Here is a 27,483-nt window from a genome sequence, read left to right as displayed (position 1 = left end):
AAGCTAATAATACAAATTAGGAAATTGTAGGCAAATAGATGCTGAAGAGATTGTATATGATATGGGGGCAGTTACTAAATAGAGATATTTTGACTTACTTGTCTTGAATAATGTCATTGATAGCAATCTGCTATGTCCCCTGATCAGATTACATTTGAAAATGCAATTCCCAGAAGAGGTTCAAGACATTTTAATTCACCATATAGTAATTTTGACTACAGTATATTAGTAATTGTGACTTATTCGATGACTACATTCTTCGTTGGCTTTCAATCAAAACTGAGCAGTATGTTTTCAACCAGCTTATACTAAGGCACATGCAACATTGAGCAGGGTATGCCAACACCGCCATCTAGAGGCTACCGCTTGAAATGAATGTATATGACAACAGTTAATAGAAAAATTTATTTGACTGGTTTCACAACAAAAATTTAAATCATGCATTACATCACAAAGAAAAACATGGATTTGCACGGTTACAAATTCGTGTAGAAAAAGGTGCACGAAAAGAACAAAAGTGCAGTACTCTGGAATGGAACGTTTTCTTACAACTATACCTCTCTCTGAACTACTGGCACGATTGCGATTGCTGAACCCCTGAAGGCAACCCGCAGTCGCGGAAATCTCAATCCGAGAAGACGTGCAGGCGCCCAGACGCGTTGCCGCCCAGGATGGCGTTTCGGGTGGGGTGGAAGGCTGTGACCGACAGCACCGTGCTGAGGAGCTCATCGTCTTTGAATGTGTGCAGGAGGCGACCGCTCTGGTGGAACACCTGCACCCTGCGTGGCCTCGACATGCTGCCTACAAGAAGGCAGTCCTCCTGTTTGGGGTCCCACACAGCTGACAGTTTGGACAGCCAGCGACCTGTTCTCATGTCATGCCTGTGAATGTACAAGGGAAAGAAAATATATCAGGAGAAACATTTTCTACCCCTGAAAAGTCAAGCAATGTTAAAAATGGTACCAAAACTTTTGTCATGCATTCCAAAACAGATATGAGTAAAACAAAGAAGAAAAACATACGGACATACATGTACGACACGCACTCGACACAGCTCAACTCAGCTTTTTTGCAGTGCTTGTATTAGTAATGTGACAAGGTGCCATTACCTTTGTGAACATTTCGGAAAGGTGTGGAATGAGCACTTCAAATACCCAACTCTAGAGTACCCCATTACAAACAAATTCACACACAAAAAACACAATTGATTACTTTACTAATCTCTATTCTGTTGTGCCCACTGCTTTTCTTACTAATATTCTTCCATCTGTGCTTGTTATATTTTAGGAGAGAGCATGATGCTAATTTTGCTATACTGAAGTCTCAAAAGTTTGGTCTGCCTTGAAAAATCGGTGGATATTTTTAAACAAAACCTTGTCAGCCAATTGGAGGAAGGGGTTTTCCATGAAGAAGACCATCTTCCACCTGATGCAAATGGCTCAATTCTATGGATTGCTTCATCTAATTTTCAAAGTTCTTTCTCCGTTGTACTCCATTGTCTTTTGATGTCATTTAAATTTTGAAAAATCGTGTCATGCTGCAACCAGTATTTGGTTCGTCACGCGTTCGACATTGTACCATTTGAAGAGAGAAAATTAAAATATAAACACATCTGCTATTGTTAACTTACCATGTGCTTTCTGGTGTTATACTCCAGTCCTACTTTCTTGTCTTCAGAGTCGTCAAATAAAAATTGTAGTTGTAGGTCCTTGAGACAAATTTTCATTCCACTGGCGTCGACGTAACCCAAATTTGAACTTAAATCGACTCGGATCGTGCAGTACTGTATCACTAATTTAAATGGACTCTGATCATATATATATGTGTGTGTGACAACATGTCCCAAACCTGCTGCCCGCAGTTAACGGTTGAGTAATGCTTATGACATTAGTACCTGATGGATGTCAGTAGGGGGGCTTCAGTCAGCATGGCGGATGTGTCATATACTCTGTTTACAATAAATAAATAAATAAATATGAGAAGAGTTACTCCATTAACAGCAAGATGGATGACGGTGTGTGCACCTTATAAAGTTGTCCATACAAGAAGTGACCACTCTGTTGCCTGTGCGTGGGGAGAAGTAACAGCTGGATATGCTTAAAGAGTGACCATGGAGCTGGGAGACCGGTTGGCTTGTTTTCCTCTTCAGACACCGGACATCATAAATGCTCACCTTCCTAAGGATCAATAACTTGATGAGCGCAATCAAAGTCAATGATGAACACGAAGTAAACCACAAACATGACACTGACCACGCACCTGGATTCGGCTACGGCTAAGTGTTGCTGTTGTAGAGGGTGAACACTGACACAGCGTAGAACATTGGGGTCCACTGAGTGGTGGGACTCATGGGAGTTTCTGCTCAGCCACAAAAATGTTTATTTATCAATGAGCAGCACAGCACCAGACAGCAGCAAAAATCTCAGAATGATACACTACCCTGGGGTACGCCGGTCCACAATGGCGATGTTTCCAAACCAATCGCCCACCACCAGTGTTGAACAGTCATGTGACAGAAAGTCAAAGGTTTTCAGGCCATCTTCAATATTGTAGACCTACAACACACGCAACTATTTGACAAATTCTGCCATTTCGCGTTGAGGAGGATCTTTTCAGGGTCATAGTTTGATATGGACCTTATTCCATCAGGACAGGGAAACGACGGAGATGAATTATGGACAGTTGACACTTCATTGGTTGTATACAAACAGTTTTGAGTGCATGCCCACCTATCGTGTGAAATTAAACAACAATGCAAAGCTATTTCTTTCTTATTTTGACAATGTGTCTGACACAACCTTTCTAAATTGTGCCAGATTGTAACTTAAGAGCTGGTTTACATATTTTTTTAATTTATGAATTTGAAACTAAGCGGGCCAAGATCCAATGGCATTTTCAAGCAATGGCTGAGTCCGCCTGAAAGCACTATTTAGGCAAATACAAGAGATAATCAGAGCTCCAGTGTCAACAGATTTTTTGTAATTAATCAAGGAGGCACCAGTTGCTCATCCCTGGCAAAGATGATTGCGCTGTTCATGGATTTTAGATAACCAACTGCTAGTGCCAACTACTGCACCAATGTAATACCCAGAAACAACAGTTGAGCAAGTGAGTGAATATTTCAAGATGTCAGTTCCTCAACAGATCTTTTGTAGTTCAAATAAAACATGTCTCACATCATCAAAGATGCCCTTCTCCACATCCATGCAGCGCATGGATCCATCATAACTGAGACTCAGCAGCTGCGTGGGTTGCGCCTTGGAGAAAGCCAAGCAGCTCACCACGCGACTGTGGGGCTCGAACAGGAGAACACCGTCGTCACCCCATTGGCCACCCTGAGTGAGGAGCCATAGGGGAAAAGAAGCAAAACCTTTGGTCAAAAACGCACAAAGGTTGACGTTACCGACAAATATGTAAATGTAAAATAAAAAAAATAATTTCCCACCATACTCCAGAGGCCCACATTCCCATACTTGTCACCGGCGGCCATTAGCAGGCTTGTGGTAGCAGGGTGGAACGCTGCTGAGAAAATGCGCTGCTTCACAACTTTGGCAACCTGGTCCTCACTTATTCTCATCTTCTTCAGCAAAGAGCAGTACCTTTAACAAAGAGTTCACTTCTCAATTTTGGCTCTGCCAATTTGGACCAAAAGCAAAAACTAAAAAATACAAACGTACTCTTTCAAATCAAGTTCCAGTCCTCTCTCTGTCGAAGGCACCTGAAAACACACAAATAAACAAATCTGTATTTTCTTTCAAATTCATTGGAAACTCTGTAAGGAAATGTTCAGGAATTTTCATTTTGAGTCTTTACCTCCTGGCAAAGTTGGAGAAATTGAGGCGGGACCTGGCTTTCTTCAGCCATATTGACAGGCTTCATAGGAAGAGCCCCTGCAGGCTTCTTGGACTGGAAAACATTCAAAACAACTGACGTCAGAGAGACAGAGAGAGTAAGAGTGAAGGTGGGGGGCAAGCGAAGAAAGAATTATCGCAGCCCTACCTGTTCCAGGACCTCTGCTTGTATTGGTTCCTTGTCCTCGGGAAGAGTGACAACCTCCGGTTGTTTATTTTGGAGACGCAGGGACTTTCGGGGTGGGAGTACTTCTTTAACGAATGTCAGTGACCTAACGCCACAGAAGCAGAGCATCACAAACACAATGAACCTACACATGCTCCAACATTGCTGGTTTGGAACGGAATCAAAGAGCAAATCATAAAGTGAAGATATAACCAACATAAAAGCCGAGTCAACAGTCGCACCTTGTTAGACCCCTCTGCGATGGCTTCTGTTTTGCTGAGGATTGTTTTAAGTCCATGGATGCCTTCAGGGAAAAAGATCAAGTATTAACACCAGGGGATCTTCACACAGTTGTGTGGAATATTTACTCTCGAAATAAGTGATAATTGATATGGAACTGTCAAGTCTGCATTTATAGCACAGCAGTGAAAGTGTGCAAACAAATATTTTGTTTCAACTTTGTTATTGAAGTGATTTTTGTCTTAAAGCACCTGTGAGATATGTCAGGTGCTTATGTACCTGAAACAGATTGATAGATGAGAGGAAGGCTTGATTCTGCCTGATGTTCTCCAGACGCTCCAGTTCATATGCAGACAGTCTGTCACCCTATTGTGACAAACATAATAAATGTTAACATAGGGCACTTTAAACATTTTGAATGCATGTAAATAATACTCACATTTGTGACCTCTTCGTCACTACTATTCTCATCCTGTGAAGAGTTTTCTTTTTCTTTTTGCTGTATGTTTTCAATGTTGTGCTTCATAAGACAAAAATGAATGTTAGTTTGATAAGAGAAGATGATGCTCTGTTCCCGCATTACCTTCACTATCTGTTTGTATAGCAAGGTCAATGAAGTCTCACCTTTCTTTTGCGTCGTGTTGCAACAGGAGGAGAAGAGTCTTCAAAGCGTTTGAGTGCCAGGGAGGTTCGAGATGTTCTCCGGACTTTTTCCATTTGGGCCAGTGTCACTTCTTGTGAACAAGTGAAAAAGTGAAGTGACACAAGTGAACAACAGAAGCCTAAGACACCACCTGGCTTTAAACTTAGTTATGATGCATGACTTAGAAATAGTGCTACCCCTTACTTTGCTTGTTTGATTTTTACTTTTAATTTACTTTTTAATTCAAAGCATAAATAGTACAGTGATTTGAAATGGGAAAAACAACACTTACATAAAATTTCCCTCGAAAGTTAAAGACTTTTTTAGAATGTCCGTAAGAATGTCGTTATTTTTCATCTTTTTGCTATTGTCTTTGAAGAGCTACATAATACGTTATCATATTACTATGAGAGAAACAAACGTACTTTTGGGCTTACACGACTCTGGGTTTGTAAATATAATATGCGTTGAGTAGATGTAAACGTTTTTATAGAATTAGTGACCGTTTTATGAAAGCGTCAGTCGATGTCGACAAGCAGAGGAGAGACGCTCGAAGAAGAAGCAGGCATTTAAAGGAACAACCAAACATCACTTGCCTTATCAGCGGGGTCGAACTTTAATTTAAACGTCCTGGTTAGGACTTATTTGGAACTTCAAAAACAAAACGGATACGTTTCGCAGTGGTACAGGCTCGACGTTTCAAGCCTTGTGGTCCAGTTTCGTAATTGAAGAGGCAAGCATTCCCGCGTCTGAGTTTTGTAACGTGCTGCCTAAGGCAGTGTTGTGAAACAGAATCTCGGCACCTCATTGGTCAACTTTATGATGCAAACCTTTGAGCTGAAGGCAGAGGGCAGCCGTTTTGCGTTGCCATTATTACGGTCAACTACTAAAAAAAACATTTTTTTGCTGAGTACATTTTTAGCACACATGAGAACCGTATGAAGAGCAAACGTCACCAAAAGCATAGACAAGTATTATGAATAGTGACTTAGTGAAGTTACCCATCACCTTTTACAGCAATGTTTACATTGACCTTTGCTTTCATTTCAATTTTAATTACTGTATTCTGAAAATGTGATGCAGATGAATCTTTAAGTAGTAGGCATAAATATTTATTGTAAGAGAACTTTAAATATGCGAACTCCGTAGTGAAATAACCGTGTTTAAATTGGGCGAACGAAGACAGTAGCAACGCAAGATGGCTGTTAATGGCTTCACTTCTCTATAGCATGAGGGCGGTGATATCGCGGTCCATTTTATGTAATCCAAAAATCATGGCCAATGGGAATTCTAAAATTTGACTATCACTTGCGCATGGGCCGTCTGCACACACCCGGGATCTTTTATGTTATTATTATGCGCAGGCGTACGAGAGGCGTGCAACGATTATAATTTATGATACAAGTATAATTCCACGAAATACAGATATCAATTTAAAATAATGAAAGCACAATGTAAAATATTGAAAGATGGTACTACAATACATATAAACAGTTCAAACGAAAAATCATATCATTATGACTGTTTCTGAGAAAAATAAATGTATGACAAAACTCACACCTTACATCTTTCTCAGAAAGTACAAATGCACTTGTAAATTATTAAAATGAAATATTGAAAAACATACATATCAAACAAAAAATAATGACATTTCTATGATTTTAATATATTCAATTTTTTTTAAAACTTGGCCATTTTCTCACCCTCAATTCAAGAGCATTATTAGTAATTCAGAAATGTTCAGCCCTTAAGTAGACATTGCAGTGCAGTGGTAGAAATACAAGTATATATCATTATCATTCTACTGCAGTAACATACTGTAACAACATATTTTGTATTAGACAGTTCCCATGTAAACGTGTTTAGTCATGGTGGCAGCCCCGTTCGACAACAAATCCAGTGTGTAATGCTATTTTATGTGCATAATTCATTGCTTCAACAATGCATGTCCAAAACCTTGTGACTGTTTGCGTGCCTTGGTATATTGGTATTTGATTATTCCTTTGCTCTGTTTGTGATACAGAAAGTCCTCAGACCAAAGGAAGCGGGTAGGAAGCGCACGCAGCCAGTCCGCACATGTTCTTTCCCCGCTTGATAAGAAAATATCTGAGGGAATACAAAGAAAGCAATGGTAATAGACAGAACTGTGCTCCAAAAAAAATCTAATAATGCAGCTGAACTATAACATTTACCCATCTGTTCCCCAGGAGGCACCCCAGGAGTTTTTGACAATCCAATATGGCGTCGCGATGTCGTTAACTCCATAGCCCACCGCCAAGACGGCGTGATTGACTGAGTCTGCCGTGTTCTTACAAAGAGCGCTTCAAAGATAATACCAGCTTCAGTACTGTATAACTTCATGCAATGGTGTTATCAAGAATTCCAAGCATTACTAATCCAGAGTTTCCCAAGTTAGCCGTGTGAAGTAAGCCGTAAAGCAGCACTGTAGCAAATGAGGCATGCGAACATGACTCAAATAGTTTGCATATAGGGAGGCTCATGTGACAAGTTTGTGCAGTGTTAAATTGCTCCCATATTTCAACTTTTATTCCCATTGAAAAGAAAATCCCATCCATCCATCCATTATGTTAATATAGTCACATTTTATCAGAGTTACATTTTTGTTTGTAAAAGTATGTTGAATGTCTTTTTACATTTCTGTTCCATAACGTTTGTCCTGCATGGTGATTGAAGCGTGTAATATGATTACTGTTTCCCATGTTTCTGCACACATTTTCAACAATAATACATCCATAGTAACTTCAAAGTCAGCATATGAGTTTTTTAGTATTGGATTTTTATAGCTTGTGTCAAGGTATTTGAATGAGTTGCCTTACCTGGTGTAAACACCATCTTTATAGTGCATGAAGTCATCAGTCACCTCAAAGCCAAAAGTCACAGGGTTGAGCCGGGCGACAGCGTCCACCATGGCCTCTTCATCATACTGCAAACAGAAGTACAGGAGTACTTTATGAGTTTTATTTGACCCGTGACCAAGCTGGTGACAAAATGTATTCATATCAGAATTCATGTTTTTCCTATTTAAAGCAAATAAAATTACCACCAGAATGTTACAAACACAGGAAAGAGGGGAAAAAAAAACGCAAACAAAAAATGCAAACATTACGAAAAAGCAGCAAAGAAAAATGCAATCACAAAAACTAAATGGTAGCAAACTTAAAACAAGTACAAAAACCAGAGAGATTATAGCATCGGTGAAATTGCAAATAACGTGTTATGTAAGGATAGAAGTAAATTCTAAATGAAAACAGTTGAAGGAGAGACCAAACCCAAACCATCCTCATTTTTTCTTTCTTTCTTTTTGAATAACTACTATTACAAGTTTGCACCCCTGTGGTGTGTCTTACTGCTCAATGCTTTTTGGTCCCGCCCCCCTGGTGTTGTTACTTCCACTGTTTGGTGTCTTTAGCATTATTTTTGTCGCGCAGCTGTTTTGTTTTTTGTTTGTTTGTTTTTTTATGATTTGCATTGATTTTATTTAGTGTGTGTGTCCATGTTGTTTTTGTGATTGCACCTTCTTATGCAGTAGTGGTTTTCATTTTCTTTTTGCAACAGTAGCAATTTTTTTTCGTTAAGTTTACATGTTTTTTGGGGAGGGGAGTTATTATAAATTTGCTTCCACTTCATTTGTGTGAATGCATCTTTTTTTGCTCTATTTTTTTCAAATGTGTCAGCAGTTTTTGTTTGAAGATGTTTCTTGTTTTTCTGTACAGTATGTATTTTTGCTTCATTCATGTGTTTGTGACGTTTTGCCAGTTGAATTGCTATTGGCTCTTTTGTAATTCCAGCACCCAAAAGGCTAACACCTTTGTTTAATTTTAATGAGGAAGTCAAGTCCATTTTTAACCTATATGCACTATGCGTCTAGGCTAAATATTCTGATTAATATTGTGTTTGTGGAATATAAATTAAGCAGCAAATCCAACTGTTTTATCCATCCAAGGAGCGGCCATTTTTCCACATTATGTCAACTGAAAATGACAGTTTCTCAGGGTGGATGACATCTCGACTAAACCACACACTATTATATCAGGAAAAACGCCCATGTCAACATTTAAACGTTGAGGACGTTGTGTGTCTATTCAATTTCAGTTGTTAGTTAGACCCTGTTGGAAAACTCACACTTGTAATGTTGACGACATCGCGCACGAAAACTGCAGCAAGCGCCGGGTGGAAGTGGCAAGTGTCATCCTGAGGAACACACTAAAAGGTGAATATTTGACAAAAATTTTGTGTTCAGAATCAATCAAAGCTGAAAATCATACATAGCCTTTGTAGGGATAGTCTTCCTCTGTCATGAGACCCTTACTGTACTTAATGTACTCAAACGCCTGACTAGGAAGCCCACTGAAACAAGTAGTGTTCTGAGTATAAGAAGCACACTTTGGATGATGATCATGATAATTAATTTACATTGTAAGGTTCAAAAATAAAAACAATCACCCCATGCATCCTTGATTGTTGAAACCCTGCGCACAGTCTATCAGTTGCTGCTCTGACTGAAACAAACAAAAAAAGCAACCATTGGAAAAAGCACAGATTCATCTCCATTTTGCAATGCTGCACAGTACTTTACTGTCATTAATTACTTTGAAGATTAGAAATTCACTAAGTTTCTTGTCGCCAAAAAAACATTAAAAAAAAGAGAAGGATGAGGCATTTGTCTATGTGCGGGACCCTGTATGCATGCATAAGAACAGATGTTTACCCTAACATGACTTTGGTGTGTATTGACAATTTTCTTTGATACTGATCATTGGCCAGCTTTTCCATCCACTTAGTTCCATAGAGAAAAGGAAGCAAGCCAATTAGTTTTCATGGTCATGAAGTTGTTACTTTTGTTGTTTTCTTTCCCGTTTTTTATGGGAAACAGAGAAAGCAAAATTAACTGCTAATAGAGACAAATACAACTGCAAGTCTGAACAGCTACATGAAAATTAAAGGGATATTAAACTTGTTTAGCCATTTTTGGTGGGAAAACGTCATATTTTGACTGTAATTTGCAAGCTGAGCTAGTGATAAAAAAATTGAACGATTAATGTGAGTTTTGAAATAGAAGCCACAATTAACACTGTGGAAAAACAAGAGAAGTACTGATTGAATTTTTTTTTTTTTTGTACCAGCGATATCAATTTTTCAGTGGCAATGGCGTTCACCGACTCCAAACATCCTGTCGCAGAGAAGGTCCAACAACTTCCACAGTGACCCTCAAGAAAGAACAGATAATGCTTACCAAATGACATTATCACCAAAAACGAGAAAATGTAATCATAAGGAAAATAATAATTACTTATTTGTAATTTGAAAATATTTAGTAAAGTTTGACTATTTTTTTTTGACAAGGGTTCTTATTAAAGCAGTCAGAACTAAAAATCCCATTCAAGCTGTCTGAAGTTAGATTAGCTCTAGACTTTTTACATCTATGCCATGGTACCTGGTTCTTTACTGGGGTCACAAAATTGCCTTTCGTCCTCCAATCTACAGATTTGGGATAAGGGCCGCTCCCGCTGACATGATTGCCCTTAGTGGCTGAGCAGTTCTGCAACATACCACAATCCCACCGTGTTCGTCAACCTCAAATTTTTCTGGATATGAAGTGGAATATACTGTACTTGCGGTTCCTGCATGAGATAAAATTTCCTGAATTCTTCAAATGCCATGTCGGAGAACTGGTTCAGACCCACTAGAATGATAACAAAGAACAAATTGTGGCATGAGAACAAATTGTTTTTGGTGACTTCACCCAAGCTTCCATTTTTTTTTAACTGTACTTGTGAAGGAATGAGTCTTAGCATTGTGGCCGTCAACTCTCTTTTTGTTCTCGGTGAAGATGTGGAGGCGATGGAAGTACTCCTCTGTGTCATACACTTTGTTGTGCTGCACAAATTAGATTGGAAACATAATAGCCATAAAGAACAATTCAAAGGAGGAAGCATCAATTATGTACGTTGTGAGTAAAATTTCACCACTGCTGATGTTTTGTTTTATTACAGATGTTTTAAGTAAGTAACACAGATAATTTTTCTGTGGCATTGTAGTTATAGTACATACAAATGGTGTGTATACATACACGTGACATCCATCGTTTGAAATGATACTCCTCTGATGGAACAAGGAAAGAATATGTTAGTTAGTTCTACTTCAATTCTGACAGTTTACCGCAGTACACGAGCAACTATGTACTTTTCTGTACCTGTTTTTGAGTGAATTAATACTAACATCTATTTGAAAACGTTTTTCATGACTTCTTTTTAGGACAGGCAACTCCATTTGGTCATTTCAATTCAAAGTAAACATGATACAACTCAGAACAAATACTTGCCATACTTAAGCCACTGAAAAATATAAAGAATTACTGTAAAATATAAAGAATTACATGTGACAACTTACCATTCAATGAAGTCAGCGGTTGGAAAGTAGCAAATGTAAACCAGGTAGTGATAAAGAATGTTACCAGCATGAGTGCCATGCTCTCCCTCACAACCTCCATGAAGCTTTGTGAGCATCACATGACCAAGGCTTTTTTTTTTCCAACCCTGAACAAACCCTCCCCACTGACTTCCCCCTATCATACTTGACTGTGAGAAACACAAAAACGTATTCTCCCCCTGAGAAAGAAAATATTTATTGACAAGAGGTAATCAGGAAAGAATACACTTTGTTCATTTGGGAAAAAAAAAATATCGCAAAAAAATATAGCAAATACTGACTCAAGCTGCTGACACACCATTGGTCATTGTAGCGCTGCGTATTGCAAAAAGAGAATTTGAACACGAGAAAAAGTGGTACATGCGTGCCACTTAAGCTTTAGGTGCTCGTCTATACAAAGCCTGTAAAAATACATATAGAAAGATCCTGAAATAAACACAATTTGACTACTCTATAGCTGCTAATACATGGCAATAGACAGGATGTTACACTTAGAAATATCACATCTAGAAGAGTTATTACTTTATGCTGTACACAAGGAAAACATACTTCAGCTCAATTATTTTGTGTATGTGTATATATATATATATATATATATATATATATATATATATATATATATATATATATATATATATATATATATATATATATATATATATATATATATATATATATATATATATTATACACGCACAACTTTTATATACTCTATGAAACAACAGCCAAAGAGGGTCATCTTTCATAAAACTCTGGGGATTAAACTTGCTACATAAATTGTGTTTTGCCCTAAAAGGTCAAACCATGTTTTTCCCAAGGTAAAACTTAAATACGTAGTACCATTCAGTGGCTACATTAAATATCCCCAAACTTCATTTGGTTCAAGCAAACTAGAATATATATATACTGTATTTCCTCATTTATCACATTTGAATGCTTTCTACAAGAGAAGGCATTTGCTGGGAAAAAACATGTAAAAAAATAGACTTATCTGGTCTAAATGTGATAAAGGCTCATGTAGTTATCACTTCTCTGTTGCTTTTAATTATTAATTTTGATGATTTGTTAAGAACAGGAAAAAGGCAGCTATATTTTTAAGGCAAAACTTTCAATTAAGGGCATAAAGGCAATTGGCCAAATTTTGGATTTACACTGCATTGTTAAAGTGACACAATTGATTTTTTTTTTTTGCTCTTAAGTGGAACCAACACATTGATTCAGATTGAAATCAGGCTGAGTTCCATTTTGGAAAAAAAAAACTCACTATATTTATATATAGGATGTCTGTCAATGTGAATGTCTCCTAAACACACTGATTGGACATACCCAGTCAATGCCGGTTAGATGTCATTGAAATCCACTGATATTTGATGTATGACACAACTGTGTCTGCTCAAACAACACAAAAAAACACATTAAAACACCTGTTTCATATTCTAAATTACAATCAATGCATAGACAAATAAAATCTAAATATGCTACATCAGTAAGTAATGATGGCCAATGGAGAAAAGTGGTAGTCACCCTCATTTAAATGACTGGGGAGAAGAATTAACGTGAGTCAACTAATCGCTACTGTACATAGTGTTTAATATTTGTATTATTATTGTACAGTTGTTTATTTTCATCTTGTCTGCCACTTGTTGACACTTGCAGAGGTGTCAACCTTATAATATGGGTACATGCTATTTATTTCATGTGTTCTATCAAGCTAAATGCAGCCAAAGCTAATATTTGTCACTTAAAATGTGCATGGAAATTAGGAGTCCAGGGGAAAAAAATCTGATATACTGTAGGAACTAGATTTGAATTTTCCACTTGGACCTGCAGTGTAAATCAATCCCAATATATGTGAGTTGTCATATCTACTCTCACACCTCTTTAATAAAAAATGTACAGTATATAAGACCGTAAATAACATATACTCTGTCAACTATATGAATAAAACCTTGGGTCATCTACTTAGCCTTCATCTTTGAGAACATATGAGATTGGCACAGCTTCAAATACAAATAATAGCATATATGTACATTATAATAGAACAGAATGATCCTGTACACTTATATATATATGAAAGTTGACTTCATGATGATATTTTGGGTTCCAGTCTCAAGGACGTTTCGTAAAGCCTCTCCTCGTCCAGCACAGAGCTGTTGTCCAGCAAGTACTTTGCCACCTATAACAACAACAACAAATTTAGGAAAACTTAGCAAATTTACTGGCCAAAAAAGTGTGAGTCGATAAAAAAATGGAATTACACTGTCTAAAATTTTGGAGAGAATATGCCAGCATTTACAGGCAGTCTGGAGTCCCATGAGGTCAAATGAATTTTAATTTAAATGATCAAAACTCTTAATACAGTTTGTTATAATGATACAATTTAATTTTAAACTTTGACCTGACTCAAGCGTCATGTCCAGTTATGTCCATCCATCTATCCAGTGTGTCAATCTAAACTCAATTGCTAATGCATTCAATGTATCTCCAATGCATCAAGGAGAAAAACAAACACCCTCACCTTTGGTTGATAATCGATCTTGTAAGCCGTCTGTTGAAACTGCCGAATTTCTCTGATGATGTGAGATATCTGAGGACAAACAAGCACTGATGATTACAGTCGTTTTTCAATGTATCACAGATTTGCTATCATGCTTCAAGCTATTAGATAGAAAAGAAAGATAATTCCATTTGGAATTCCTTTACCATTCTCATCTTGGAAAAGTTAACCAGATTTTCCTCAGTGTAGTTGGGTGTTCCCTCCTCAATGAAGGCCAGGTCAGTCAGATACATGCCCAGGTAGGGAACACAAGGTGGATCACAGCTGACCACACATACACAAAGTATTGTTAATTCGTCAAAAACTGGAATATTCAAAACTCATTTTCTCAGCAGTCAATGGGCCATTGGGGTTACTCACTTTTTGAGTGCCTCCCTCAGGTTTTTGAAGCGACCCTCTGATGACACCAACTTCTGTAGCTTGTCAATCACCGTCTTAGTCTAAGAAAATCACAGCGAGCGCTTGTCACAAACTAAACACGGCTAACATTCTAAGGCATCTGTAAAGCTAGCTAGCTAACGTTTCACATTTGCATTTTACTATTGAAACTGCCCATGAAACATTTTAGAATCATGTACAGATGCCACAAGAAAGTGGCAAAGTACTATAGTACTATTAATTCATTCTCAATAAATTATTTATGCAACAAAAGAATATAAATAAATTTTCAACAAATATTATCTTTATTTTTACAAGGATTACACAGGTTACAGGTTAGTCTGAAGTAAAAAAAAGTGCATCAAAGTGCCTGAAATTAAAAAAAAAAAGTATGTCAATCTGTATTTAAACAAAACAATTTTTTTAACCAACTGAAACTTTTGATGCTGAAAATATTAAATCAATAAATAATAATATATGTAAATTGATCTGAGACATCAACAAAGGACCACCAATATCTTTAACATCGTCACACAAAGAAAAAGATATACATTTTTTATCATAAATTTGATTTAGAAAAACAACTTTGACAATGAGAGCATCACTGCACCACCTGGTGTCACGGATGGGAAATTACACTTCACACGGCAAGATCAAAACCTGTTCTGTGGGGTTGTAGGTGCCTGCCCCCCAAACGGAACATTTCAACATACTTTCTTGGCACCAATATGCCACAAGATGGCATCAAAGTATTTTTTTTAATTGAATTGACAATAAAATAAACTATACTATACCATACTATACCGTACAATACTATACTATACTATACTATACTATACTATACTATACTATACTTTGGACACTACCTGCTTTGAGACCTTGAGCCAAGTCCTCTTGAGGCGGAAGATGGCACTGCGATTGAGCGAAGATGTGATCTCCAGCACGGCGTTGTAGTTGTGCAAGCAGCGACAAATGTCTGCAGCCGCCACCCACTTCTCGATGGCCGCCACCCGCATGTTGACGTCATCCCACTGCAGAATTTCGGTGGCAATTCTGTCGCTGATCTGATACAAACATAGCACATAAATGTGGTGAATCATATTGAGCCTCTAACACATTCAGCTTGTTATTGTTCTGGTGGACGCACGTCGTTGAAGTGCTTGGTTGTTTTCATAATGTACGGAGTTCTCTCATTCTTGTCGTTCTTCATCCAGCCTTGGCCAAAGAACTCCCTGGGGAAACATCAAATATACTAGTAGGTGGAATATGGATCCATCAACTTCCCAATGCTACTGCAAGAGTTGAAGCTGCACTTCCAAGCGTTTTCCTTATTATTTGTGGTGCTGAAAGACTAAAATCAGCTTATTTGCAAATATTCAAACTAAAATTTGGTTAATGATTCAGTGATGGTCCTAGAATTCACGTTCACTCAGTTACACATGAACATGCTGTGTTCATACCACTTCTCGAGTCGTCTGTAGCTCCCTAAGTGCAGTTTGGATTTTTCTTTTTTTTTTATTAAAAAAAAAAAAAAAAAAAACCAATTTATAACAAAAGAAATCTAGATAAGAGATTTATAACGCTCCCTCTTTTCTCCTCTGACCTTGCATCTATCTAATAGTGTGTTTGTTTTATGACTAACATCGGCAGCGGGAATTGGGGCAGGAGTAGATCACAACTCCTGACCTCATTGGTGATAAGTGTGCCCATCTACCACCTGCAGGTGTGAGTGTTCTAGAAGACAAGGGGGGTTCTTGTGCCCATTAACCACAAAAAATGAGGGATTACAGTATTCAATTGTAGAAAGTTTAAAATATGGGCCCCTTAAAAATATTATACACAAAATGTTAACTTTTTAACAAATGAAAATGGCAGAGTTAGCAAAATATCCATTTGCACATACTCTCTAGAATACAAAATTATTCAAAGAGCTGAATTCTCCTAAAACACCGATATTATTTTTAATATTATGATGAACTCAATTTCCTTCATCCATGACATTTGTCACACCGCTGCACTGGATTTTGTAAGGAACAACAAATACTATTCCAGTATTTTTGTTGCACTCACTCATAGGGGATGACCTTGAAGACCAAGTGATCAAGCAAAGTGAGCTGCTCAGCGATTTCCAGGGCAGAGTGGCTCTCAAACGGCTCGTTCCTGCACTCTTCCATCGCCTTTAACGCACACAAACAAACAGCTTTACGACAAAAGCACTGGCTCCACGGAGCGAGCAGGCTGATTCTTTCCTCACCATGTGAATGACTTCCTCCAGGGTAATCTGATTGTCTCCAGGGTCTTCCTGTCCAAGAGTCCTGTATGCAAAGTGGGAAGAGTGCTTGTAACCTGTGAGCATCAAGACTTTTTTTTTTTTTTTTTGGATACAGTTCAGCTAGATTTTTTGATTGCAAAATGCATAATAATGTAAATAAAGATCCTTATCAAATTGGCACATAATCAATTGTTCAACGATTAAAAACCCACCTAATAATGTTAGCAGCAGCCTTTCTTTCCTGTGTCAGGAGTTCAGGGTCATGCATCACTTCCTCAAGAAAACCAATTACTCTCACCTTCAGTTCAGAGTTTACTTCAAAGTCCTGCAGATCAACGACAAGCATCATTGCCATATATACTGCATTTTTTTTAACTCAAAATGTGAATACCTGGGAGTGTTTGGAAACCCAGTGGCGTAGCACATTCAGGACTCGGTTTGTAGCCGCTCTCCTGATGACAAACTCCTTGTCACCATTCCTCTGGTCCGTAGGGAAGCCTGCCAACAGGGTAAACATACAGATGCACTTAAATCTGACTTCAAAATGTGAAACTGACATAAAGTAGATTTACTACACAGTACACACATTGAAATATTTCATAATTTCATGTTTTTTTAAATTGTGGGGGGAAAATAGCATTCCGAAATGTATGTTTAGTGACAGCATGGTGCTGGCCAAAAGCTACTTGCTAGCTAGCTCGTAGGCTAATATGCTTCCCGGCAGAATCTTTGCTTTGTTTTGCTGACATTTTCATGCTTCCCATTTCAACACTTGGACGCTACTTGTTCAACTGATTCAACAGATTTATAGCTTGCTTCTTTGTTTTTGAGGACATACCCACACGATAGCTTCATTTTTCAAATTGTCCCCTGTTGCTCATGAACTACATACATGTCACTCATCTATGGAACAATAATGCCATTTCATCATTTCTGGCCATCCGGTGCAAATTTAGCTAGCTGTACATTTGATTCTTTTTTTTTTTCGTTTTAACATTTACATTCTATTTACAGCTTCTTCTTTCATTTGCTGGCGAAATCTATGCAAAGTGAGAAGGAAACACTGGCCTGATTGATTGAAGCCGCTCACATTTTTGCAGCATCTGATTGGGTAAATATACTCCCACCTCTTCACATAACATCGCAATTTTTAATCATATTATCACCCAGCCCAACTAATATCATTGATCAGAGGGTAATCGGCAGGGTGGGAATTGTGCAGGGGTTGACGTATATGCAATTTTTGGTTAGTTCCATTGTGCCACATGGGCACGGGGTGTAAACCATTGATGTGAGGGATTTGCACTTCTGTAGATTGTCTGACCTGTGGCGGCGAGGGACATGCGACGGTACTTCTCCTTGGTCGGCGTGCCCTCGTTGGCACCAGCTGTGGCGATGGCGAAGGCCGAGGCCGCCGACAGGGCGCTGCGGTTATTGTCCAGCTCCCGGCAAGATGACACCACCATGCTGTTGTTGAAGGAGAACAGCGTAAAATCTGTGGGCCAAGACAAACTGAATGTTAACATTTGTCACATCCAATTCAAGGGAGGTCGTTTCTTTTGATTTAATGATGCACTCTTTTCTCCATTATTAGCCAGCATGAGTCTGTTGACCTCAGAACTGTAAGGCAGACAACCACCGAGATGTCAGGACCGCCACTAATGACGATGTTGCCCATCGGAGGGCGTCGTAGAGCCGAGGCAGACTGAATCGAGCGCTTGTGTCAGTGACGGCGTTAGCCTGTGCCACCCCCTCATACTTCCTCCCTGCCTTCCTTCATCGAACCGGGGGCGGTATTAGAAGAACACGCACATGGTTGCTAAGGTACAAGGTTTCCTTCCACCTACACTCGCATGGCACTGGCTTCCCTTGTATCCAACACCGTGGGAGGAGAAGACACTGGGGATTAATTGCGCCTGACTGCCGACAGGGTGGATGTTCCTTCTCCGCGTGGTAGCAGCAGGTCCGAGAAGATGTGGGTGTAGATTTGTTTTTTTCTTTTTTCCTACAAGCCCATATTTGGTTCTTGATAATTCTCACTTTAAAAAGTTGCTGCATACGCACCATTATTTAACACACTTTGAGTCTAAAATGCCAGTGCATGACACACTGCATATTTTGGCGCTCGAATGTCGCTTAATTGGGTAAAAAAAGAAGTATTATTAATAATTATATATATAATTTTGCCATCATTTTTTTTCCTGTAATCAATTTTAAAAAATGTCTTGTTTTTTTTTAAGGGGTTTTACAAATATAAAAGATTTAAAATTCAATTAATATAACGAATAAATGAAATCATTTCATCACATGAAAACCTTAAAAAAGCCTCTTAAAATCAGTTGTAACTTACGCACCACAATTTTTTGACTTGACGTTCCTGGGTGTCGACGGCGACTTGGGAGGAGACATCTCCGCTTCCGTCTCATCACTCTGACATGGTTCTTCGTCACGTTCCTCTCTCACTGACAGATCTGGATACACATGAAAAGATGCACAGGGCTTTTTAACTTTGTGGACAAGATGGTTTCCACACATCCATCCAACTTCAAGAGAGAATACAGTTCTTTTTGGTTGAATCCATCCATCCATCCAAACTCCTCACAGAAAGGCCGGAATGAGGTGGTTTTGAACTGTCCCTGAACTGTGAGGCGGAACGTGATAACCACTGAGCCACTAAGCTGCCCCCCTCTTTGGTTGTACTGTCTTTAAAAATAACTATAATAGGGAAAAAATACATGTTCTTAGTTTGTGGATGTTCTTCCAGCTTTCCTTTTTTAACACAGTATTTGACATGTGGAAATTCATGATTGCAAGATCCAAATAGACAAGAGTTGCATTCCAACCTTGCTTGTTTAGGACAGGCTCGTCAGCCTTGTTCTCGACCTTGGTTTCCCCCTCATCTGGGATCTTGCTGGTCATGGTGCTGGACACAAACAGCTTGTTGATGTCCAGGGCGGTCTTACCAAAGGGGGACATGGTGTGCATGCTCGCATAGCCATTTGGGGAGCAGCTGAGTGCAGCCAGGTCCAGCGCTTTGCCCCCCGTGATGATGGGAATGTTGAGCGAGAGCTTGCGGCGGCGGTTGGGTGACGACGTCTTGGTGATGGCAAGCGGCGGAGGGGACGAGAACTTGCGACTGGCGCGTGGCGATGTGGGCGGCTCGCCGTACAGAAGTTTGTTATTTTGGCTGCTGGCAAAGAAGAGCTCCAAAGCACTGCAAGCAGGGAGATCTAATTTCAATATGCAGATCTTCTTCAAATATACAAATGTCTTTGTAGTACAACTGTTTTTGTTTAATATAGGTTTGGTTTTACATATCTGTTCCAGTTTTTGCCAAAGCACACATTTTTAGGGAAAAAACTACACATTTTTCTGAATAAAGCTGTTTTTTAACTACTGTTATCATAGCCAGACTTATAAAAATTAATGGAAGGACAGTTGCAGGATCAATGTTTTCGATAACAACATGGGGAAACAACAATAGGAAACATTATTTTCTGACAATCAAACAAATGAAATTGCCTATTTTATAGATATTGACCAACATGGTTTTTCACAGCCGATGCCAACTATTAGTAGTCAAATATATCGATATTAAAAGCTGATAATAATGTTCGGTAAAAGGAAAAAATATTGGCCTTAAAATTAAAAAAGAAGTTTAATTTTGTTGGAATGTCAATTCTTATCTTTACTGAAAAACTTTCAGATTTTCATGATGTTGACTTCTTCAATATTAATTTGATACATATTTTTGTTGTAAAAAAATTTACAAAAGGTTTAAGAAGCTCCCAAGCTCATAAATGATAATCATAAATCATAATCATAATCATGTCTTAAAAAGTTAAATGAAAACATAGTTAATATCTACCTATATTTGTCTACAGCAAATAAAAAAAAAAAAAAAAACCTGAAATATTACAACTTTGGAAATTTTACCAAAACAAAAGATGCTGGCTGTTCCCAGAGTCAACAGAATTGCATACAAAGTGAAGTGAAAACTCACACAAATAATTCCCTGAAGTTAACATAGTTTGAAACTGATCTATTACTGGCCATCAGATTTGATCATATTTAGATTTATATTCATAAAAATTCCAAAAATCAGTGCCGACCCAGTCCATCCCAACTATTTTATGTCAACTTCTTGTGCGACCCTGCTACAGCCAGCAATAGTGTAGGAGATTTGAAAAAAAATGATCACAATCGAATATAAAACACTGTCCTGTAAATGAAAAATCACAAAATATAGTGTATTCATAACTGTGCGTGGAGCAGATTAAAATCAGGGCTGTTTGGGATCTCCAGCCACCTCTTTGTTTTAATGGGAGCGACATTGTTTAAGACAGCATCCTCCTTGCACTGAGAGCCACCCCCTCTGACGGTCTATAAATAGCCTGTCAAGTGACAGCGTTGGAAGGCACGGGCAACAGCAACCAGTTTGGGGGAGGCCCACTGAGATGCGGGGAGAGAGAGCAAGCGAGAGAGAGAAGCAAGGTGGAAGAGGTAGGCTGGAGTCGGTGACATAGTGGATATGGATTCCTCCACAGTGAGAGAGGGTGCGCACCGCCACTCCTACAGTTTACAATGTGTCTGCTCGCAGCATTTGTTAAGTGAAAGTGGAGTTATGATAAATAAGGAGGATAAGACAGGAAGCAAATGGATGGGGGGGAAAAGGAGGGGTTTGACGGGGTATAAAACACCACCATCAACATTTAATACTGCTGCAGATGAGGAAGGGGGCGAGGGAGGGAGAGGATGAGTAGAGGGTGGGGTCCTGCAGCAAAGTAAAGGGTTGTCATGGCGACAGCGCAGCGGAAAGAGGGATGGTCAGACTTGTGGAAAGAGAAATAAAAACCAAGGGAGAGGGGAGGGTGGAGGGAAAGTGGGTGGACTTCAATGGAGTGTGACGTCCTCACCTGGACATCCACGGGGTGGACATTTGAAAGGAAAAGGAGGAGGGAGGATTTCATTGCAGAGAAAAATATCGGAAGTTCTCAAACTTGATAACATGTCACCCTCGTGGTTAACGCTGTCTCACAATTCTTAGGTTTTGGGATCGAATATTAGGTTACCCCTTCCCATGTGAAGTTTGCATGCTTACTAAGTGCTTGCATGTCTTTAAGGTTACTGAAGACAGGTAAACAAAGATGAAAAGTATCCAAAGAGGTGAAAGAATATGAGCGCTGTAAAAATGGTACATCTTTGTTTTTGTATACCGGCAAGTCTGCTTTACAGTGGCTAGATATTTGGCAGAACAAAAGCGTTTTACACACACTCAGCAAATCTGACAATTTGGTGACAGAAAGTAGCATGGAATTTAGAACTGATTTTAGCCCTTCCTAGTACCTATTTGGCATTTGGTTTAGAAGTGATTCTCAATTATTTTTTACTGACGCACCCCTTGTGAAATATTTTTTCAACCAACCACCCCATAAACAGCGCAGAACATTTTTGTAATAAGAAAAAGAAAAACATTTAAATCAGAGTGCTGGGCCATCCGTGTCAGATTTATTAAACTTTGGAACTACATTTGTGGTGGGATAACTATTTTATTCAGCAAATGGATGATGGATCATGTAACATCATTTGTTTTATTTCTGACTCACCTACCAGAAAGTAGCACAATTAATGACAATGCGTAAAATGTAACAAAATGACGACTAAAACTGCTTTGTGAAGAAGTCACTAGAAAGCCGACTTAACAGTAAACCTCTGGTTTAGAAACCGGTAGCAGAAGCTAATTAAGCAAGACAACAACATTTTTGACTTTGGGAGGCACTCAAAGTCCAAAATCATTAACAAATGTTTAAAGGAGACAAACTATTTTCATTTGCATTTATTAATTATAGCTTGTCTGTGTCATGGGGCTGAAATTAAACAGATTAAAAAAAATTACTCATGGTGGTCGCATTTCACACTTAATCTGTGTGTTTGTGGCACATAGGCACATCACTCAAGTCAAATACTCGCCACAATTCATCAATTTCAGAAAGTAATTTCAAATGTGCCATTTATTGGATGCAAACTCAATGTGCTCACTTTTTGGTTTTCATATGGTATGATTGGACAGGAACTTAATGAAATATTTTCAATCTGACTCCCAAATAGTAAAAAAAATAATAAAATGCTCACCGCGCAGGGATGGCACTGATCGGCTTTTTGTAGATTGTGATGAGTTTGTCCAGCACGACGTCTGCGCTGGTGAAAACACGATAGGAGTGAAGGAAGGTGTTGAGGAAGTCGATAGAGAGGAAGCGCAGATCGGTCAGCCTCTCCAGCAAGCGCTCCACGCTGGCGTAGCGGATCTGCAGCACCTTGCAGGAGTTCATCATCTTGCTGAAGCGGATGTCGACATCGTCACAGTACAAACTGGTGTCGGACCTACAGGACAGTAAAGAATAAGTCCAGCTTCCAACAGCGTTATGTGTTGTTCACTGAGAATGTTTATGGATGAATCACAAGGGCTGACGCCACCTGAACTTTATGCGCCTTATCAAATTAACTCCATTTTGGGATGATTCAGAATTAAGCACTGCCTTGTGAGAAATGCAAACCATTAACACAATACCAATAGTACGAGGGTCCAGTTCATGGTGGGCTCTACTTATGAGGTTTGGGGGTTAAGGAACACCGCAATGAGTTAGTTGGGGCAGCAACACAAAGACATCATCTTTGCGATTAATGTGCTTTCTGTTTAAATTATTACTTTGTTTCAGTTCTTGGACGTCTTGCCTGGTTGCTTAAATCTGTTATTTACACTACTATTTACAACAGTAAATACTGTAAATATGTATAGACACGTTATCAATATTAATGGAAATCCTGAAGATGAGGTTGAATCCGTTGAATGAAGAAAAAGCTAAACCAAAGAAGAAGCTGTTAAACCAATGAAGAAAAGACTAAATCAGGGATGTCAAACTAATTTTAGCTCAAGGGCCACATGGAGGACCACATAACCAAGGAGAGTCCAAACTTGGTCCTCCAGGGCCAGGGTGTCAATTATCAGTAGATTTTTGCAACGTGTGCCAGCCTGGTTCCTATTGAAATAGTTCTGCTGAACTGTATATTGTTAAAAATAATATCTTAAAAAAAAAAAAGTAGAGATAAATTACCAGTACGTTAAAAAATAAAACGTTGCCTTAAATTGCATGAAATGAAAAGAAATTTCATTATCTTGTTTCCACGTGATGACAAAAATGTTCAAAACATATTTAGTACAAAACACATAAGCGGAACTAATAATAACTAACTAACTAACTAACTAACTAATTAAATAAACAAAACACAAATATCAGGTGGAAGGAAAAGGCTCAAATTATGTGGTGGTACAACTTCTTTTCAAGGAGTACAGTGAAGTGCAATGAAAATAAAACTGAATAAAATGGTACTGTAGTACCTTATTTTGAACAGTGGGTGGAACTAACATAATGACATACATGACATTAGTAGAAGAAGAAGTCATGTCACGTCAAATACAGGAGTGCTGTGTGCTAACCTCAGAGCTGTAAATAAAGTTTAGAATAATTACAAAACAGATTGCTATGATACAACACAGACTAAAGCCGAATGTCTGGTAATGGCCCAGAGGGCGACCTCCCCGCATTATAAATCTCTTTGGAGTGATCAATGGATTTTACCTGTGCTGAGCATTAGCGCGGCAAAGCTCAATGCAAATGCTCAATGAACACTGACATAGTGTTCACTTTTTGTCACTGAACCAATTTCGCACAAGCGTGGCAACTGGTCACTTCTGCCTGTAAGTTGCAGTTCTCATCAGCGCATTGCATGTAAAAGTCAGAGTTTTTGTCAATCAATTATGGACAGTGGACTTGTACGTTCAGTCTTATTCATGTTTTTAATGCTTCTCAAACTCATTTTGCGGGCCTGATTTGACCTCCTTGTGGACCAGATCCAGCCCACGAGCCAAGTATTTTGACACCCCTGGCATAGCGCCAGTGTTAACCATGTCGGATCCTCAGCATTGCGTTGTGAATAAATCCTCAACATGCTCTCCATAAATTTGGAGTATGGAAAATAAAGCATGTTTGGGTTAAATCTTATCCGGGCTTTGTAGGCTATGATACGTCCTCTGAGGTTTTATTCAAGCTTTTATTCAAGCTGATCAAATGCTGACATGGGCCAAAGTTCCCTCTCCATAATTTTAGGGATTTCTGAGATGCTTTCAATTATAAGTTGTGAATGTACTTTGTAAAACTGGGTGCGACTCTTACTTAATCATCTGTGGCACCGAGACTTTACTGTTTTCCTCAAAAGCATTCATCATTAGACCATTGCAGCGGATGTTGTCGATGCACTAGGAGACAGAAAAAGATAGCAGATGGAAGCGCAGGAGAGTTACCAGGGTTTTGATGTTGGAATTGAACCTCGTGCCGCTGTCACTTCTTCATAAAATAATCCGCACTTTACAATCTCGCACTGGCATTTATTAGTCTTTACCTGGCTGATGTCGCTCGTCCACGCAGACTTTTCTTGTCGTGAAGAAGCCACCAGGATAACGGTGTAGGGCTGCCCATCTTTAGGCTCCACTATCACTTTGAAGTCCAGGTGGTCAGGGTCCTGACCACTCCGCTCCCCTTTGACTATAGTGTACAATTTAAACCAAATGTTAAATCTGCTATATATTTGGTTTCACTGAAAGCAAAAGATGAAATACTTTGCGTGACTCTTAAAATACATTGCCTCGAACATGAGGAAACTATAAAGGATTGCAAATATGCAAACACGAAAACTCTTGAAGGCTGGGTAAATGCGATATACTACTTGGAGATTACCAGTAGTTTTGTCACGCCGGTCCTGGAACTTTTCTGACACACTTTATACCTACAGTATTGGGACAATGACTTACCCTCATCATCAGTGCCCTCTGGATCCTCCATCAGTGTGCAGTCAATGAGGGATACCACACCATTCTGCAACACAGATGCATACTGATAAGATTTGATTGAGAACTTATCAACAGTTTTTATGGGCTGTCTAGAACCCTCACACAAGATGACACCAAAGCGCTGAAAATTAGTAAAGTCATATATCAACATTTTTGCATGTGCAGGAGAAGCTAAGTTTTGCCTGGCCTGTTAGTGGAAATTAGAGAGAATTGACACCTCTTGTACAATTAGTTTTTTTCATATCATTGGTATCATTTCAAAGGAGTTTAAAATTATATTTACCATATATTCGCATCTATAAGGCGCACCTAAAAGCCTTAATATTTTGGAAAAGCTGATGGTGCGCCTTATAATCAGGTGCGCCTTATATATGGATCAATATTGAGATTGGGATTCGTAGATGGGGAATGAACTGATAAAGTAAGCTTCACCTGTTTCTTTGTGTGTTTACAGTTGAACAAGGTTGCTCATATTGACATTGAGTTATTATGCTATTGAGAGTTTAGAGTTATTTGAGTTATTATTGTTATTACTATTTTGTGATTGAAAAAGTTTTAAAATATGTCATTAATTGAGGGTGCACCTTATAAACCGGTGCACCTTATATATGGAAAAAGTTTTAAAATTTGTCATTAATTGAGGGTGTGCCTTATAATCTGGTGCGCCTTATAGTGTGGAAAACACAGTAAGTGTTTAGGGATAACTTTGTGGTGAATTCATGGTAGAAACATTGTATGTTCAGGTTATTTTTGTGAAGTGTCAATTATTTGCTGCTGGGCTAGGTTCCTGTCCCCAGCAAATAACAAAAGTTGAATAATAAAGACCGTAAACCAGTACAAGCATACTTTAAAATGAATTAAAAAAGACTAATAGAGAAAAATACAAAGTAGCAACAAGACGCTTGGCAGACTGAGACATAAACAAATATAATCATACAGTATATTAGAGGTTACTGACCTGACCTGCTACTAAATGAATCTGAATTATACGTGATGTAAAATTATTATTTTGCTGTGCAGAAAAGTCATTTACAATTTCGTAAATCACACTTGTATACGAAATTATTGTGCTTCAGGGCTTTTGTTTTTATTAACAGCCAAATTCCAATGGGCTCACTCACTATTTAATGTCTGTATGTGAACTAATTTATCTTAACTGAGATGTTTACAGTTACTGCACATTATTTTTTTGATGAGAAACATGAGAAGTTTATTTGCCTTAAGTTGATGACTCACTCATTAAAAGATATAAAGAAAACAAACGTACAGTGTTTAACTGATTCCTTTTTTTTTAATGCTTCACCTTTGTGACGTGCAGTTTCCCCCCAGAGCCTCGAGTGCAGATGATGAGATGTTTGGAAAAGAGGAAGCATTGTCTCTCGCCTTCTTTCTTCAGGGACAAAGAACCCATGCGGCCCCTGGTGATCTTGCCCTTCTCGCTCATGGGCACCTGGATCAGAGAACCTGCGGAAGGTCAGTTTAGTCAGAAACACACATTCAAAAAAGCATAATAAGGCTTACAATTAGATAAATAAACCAGCATTGAAATACACTTTGCGATCAAGGTCACTTCATAGCGTTGCAATTTTTCTATTTTTAATTTCACTTTTCTGTTGGGCATTTTCTCTCTAAACATAAATGTTTTGTGTGTAGAAATATGGAGAATTTCTTTAACGCTTGAAGTGGTTCTGGCCCATCTGCATTTCTGGAATCTGGCGGCAGGCATCTTGGTTTTTATTCTATAGTTTCATACTGCTGATGTTACAGCAGGCTCGCTCAAGAGGTCAAGATGGTGAGTCCTCACGGCTCTTTGTTCTTGTCTTCAAAATCCTCTAAAGTTCGTCTTCTCCTATACTACTCCAATTACATGTCTTAGTCAATCTCTGCCAAATGTGGCTCCTGACCATTGTTTTAACTCTTAGGTGGGGTCAAGTGATCAAGGGTCCAGTAACCCCCAGCCTCCAGGGCTGCTCCAGGAGAGAAGAAATGCCTTTGTTCTCTCTTATCTGACTTAGAAGTTA

At 38.7% G+C, this 27,483-nt stretch overlaps 3 protein-coding genes across 3 annotated transcripts in view; all 3 read right to left on the bottom strand.

Moving 5' to 3' along the window:
* Window positions 1–386: 386 nt before the first annotated feature.
* On the bottom strand, window positions 387–5,683 carry wdr76 (WD repeat domain 76). The gene is made up of 15 exons (XM_088412576.1): window positions 5,497–5,683; window positions 4,882–4,991; window positions 4,697–4,777; window positions 4,537–4,623; window positions 4,260–4,321; window positions 4,000–4,123; window positions 3,814–3,906; window positions 3,678–3,718; window positions 3,446–3,599; window positions 3,177–3,335; window positions 2,440–2,555; window positions 2,260–2,358; window positions 2,025–2,177; window positions 1,895–1,948; window positions 387–881 (listed from the first exon to the last, which is right to left on the bottom strand). Exons 2-15 carry the CDS (start codon window positions 4,972–4,974, stop codon window positions 626–628), a joined length of 1,572 nt encoding a protein of 523 aa, XP_088268702.1. The 5' UTR covers window positions 4,975–4,991; window positions 5,497–5,683; the 3' UTR covers window positions 387–625.
* A 659-nt stretch (window positions 5,684–6,342) lies between these two features.
* Window positions 6,343–11,943, bottom strand: ctsh (cathepsin H). Its single transcript, XM_088412577.1, has 12 exons — window positions 11,312–11,943; window positions 10,992–11,023; window positions 10,693–10,798; window positions 10,534–10,604; window positions 10,356–10,460; window positions 10,042–10,128; window positions 9,365–9,420; window positions 9,187–9,268; window positions 9,044–9,112; window positions 7,738–7,844; window positions 7,093–7,221; window positions 6,343–7,006 (listed from the first exon to the last, which is right to left on the bottom strand). Exons 1-12 carry the CDS (start codon window positions 11,409–11,411, stop codon window positions 6,931–6,933), a joined length of 1,020 nt encoding a protein of 339 aa, XP_088268703.1. The 5' UTR covers window positions 11,412–11,943; the 3' UTR covers window positions 6,343–6,930.
* A 98-nt stretch (window positions 11,944–12,041) lies between these two features.
* LOC148424514 (ras-specific guanine nucleotide-releasing factor 1-like) overlaps window positions 12,042–27,483 on the bottom strand; it is a 28,476-nt gene continuing 13,034 nt past the window's right edge. The window contains exons 10-27 of the mRNA XM_088412575.1: window positions 26,766–26,926; window positions 25,424–25,487; window positions 25,015–25,157; window positions 24,789–24,871; window positions 22,690–22,938; window positions 19,401–19,771; window positions 18,912–19,028; window positions 17,882–18,052; window positions 16,949–17,055; window positions 16,770–16,882; window positions 16,540–16,600; window positions 16,356–16,462; window positions 15,433–15,517; window positions 15,152–15,349; window positions 14,268–14,347; window positions 14,054–14,171; window positions 13,869–13,937; window positions 12,042–13,526 (exon numbers count right to left, since the gene is read on the bottom strand). Coding sequence (XP_088268701.1) covers window positions 13,434–13,526; window positions 13,869–13,937; window positions 14,054–14,171; window positions 14,268–14,347; window positions 15,152–15,349; window positions 15,433–15,517; window positions 16,356–16,462; window positions 16,540–16,600; window positions 16,770–16,882; window positions 16,949–17,055; window positions 17,882–18,052; window positions 18,912–19,028; window positions 19,401–19,771; window positions 22,690–22,938; window positions 24,789–24,871; window positions 25,015–25,157; window positions 25,424–25,487; window positions 26,766–26,926 — 2,390 coding nt within the window. The 3' untranslated portion in view covers window positions 12,042–13,433. The remainder of the gene's footprint in view (window positions 13,527–13,868; window positions 13,938–14,053; window positions 14,172–14,267; window positions 14,348–15,151; window positions 15,350–15,432; window positions 15,518–16,355; window positions 16,463–16,539; window positions 16,601–16,769; window positions 16,883–16,948; window positions 17,056–17,881; window positions 18,053–18,911; window positions 19,029–19,400; window positions 19,772–22,689; window positions 22,939–24,788; window positions 24,872–25,014; window positions 25,158–25,423; window positions 25,488–26,765; window positions 26,927–27,483) is intronic.

The sequence above is a fragment of the Hippichthys cyanospilos genome, chromosome 4 (assembly GCF_059441005.1).
Source record: "Hippichthys cyanospilos isolate Australia breed blue-spotted pipefish chromosome 4, RoL_Hcya_1.0, whole genome shotgun sequence".
Classification (NCBI taxonomy): Eukaryota; Metazoa; Chordata; class Actinopteri; order Syngnathiformes; family Syngnathidae; genus Hippichthys; species Hippichthys cyanospilos.
This window is presented reverse-complemented; position numbering and strand designations above follow the sequence as displayed.

Coding starts and splice junctions, on each gene's coding strand:
- wdr76 (XM_088412576.1), bottom strand. CDS start 4,974: ATGGAAAAAGTCCGGAGAACATCTCGAACCTCCCTGGCACTCAAACGC. Junction 4,322..4,536: donor CATCTATCAATCTGTTTCAG/GTACATAAGCAC, acceptor TTTTCCCTGAAG/GCATCCATGGACTTAAAACA. Junction 3,336..3,445: donor ATGTGGGCCTCTGGAGTATG/GTGGGAAATTAT, acceptor CTCCTCACTCAG/GGTGGCCAATGGGGTGACGA.
- ctsh (XM_088412577.1), bottom strand. CDS start 11,411: ATGGAGGTTGTGAGGGAGAGCATGGCACTCATGCTGGTAACATTCTTT. Junction 9,269..9,364: donor AACAATCAAGGATGCATGGG/GTGATTGTTTTT, acceptor TACTTGTTTCAG/TGGGCTTCCTAGTCAGGCGT. Junction 7,007..7,092: donor GCCTCCTGGGGAACAGATGG/GTAAATGTTATA, acceptor GTATTCCCTCAG/ATATTTTCTTATCAAGCGGG.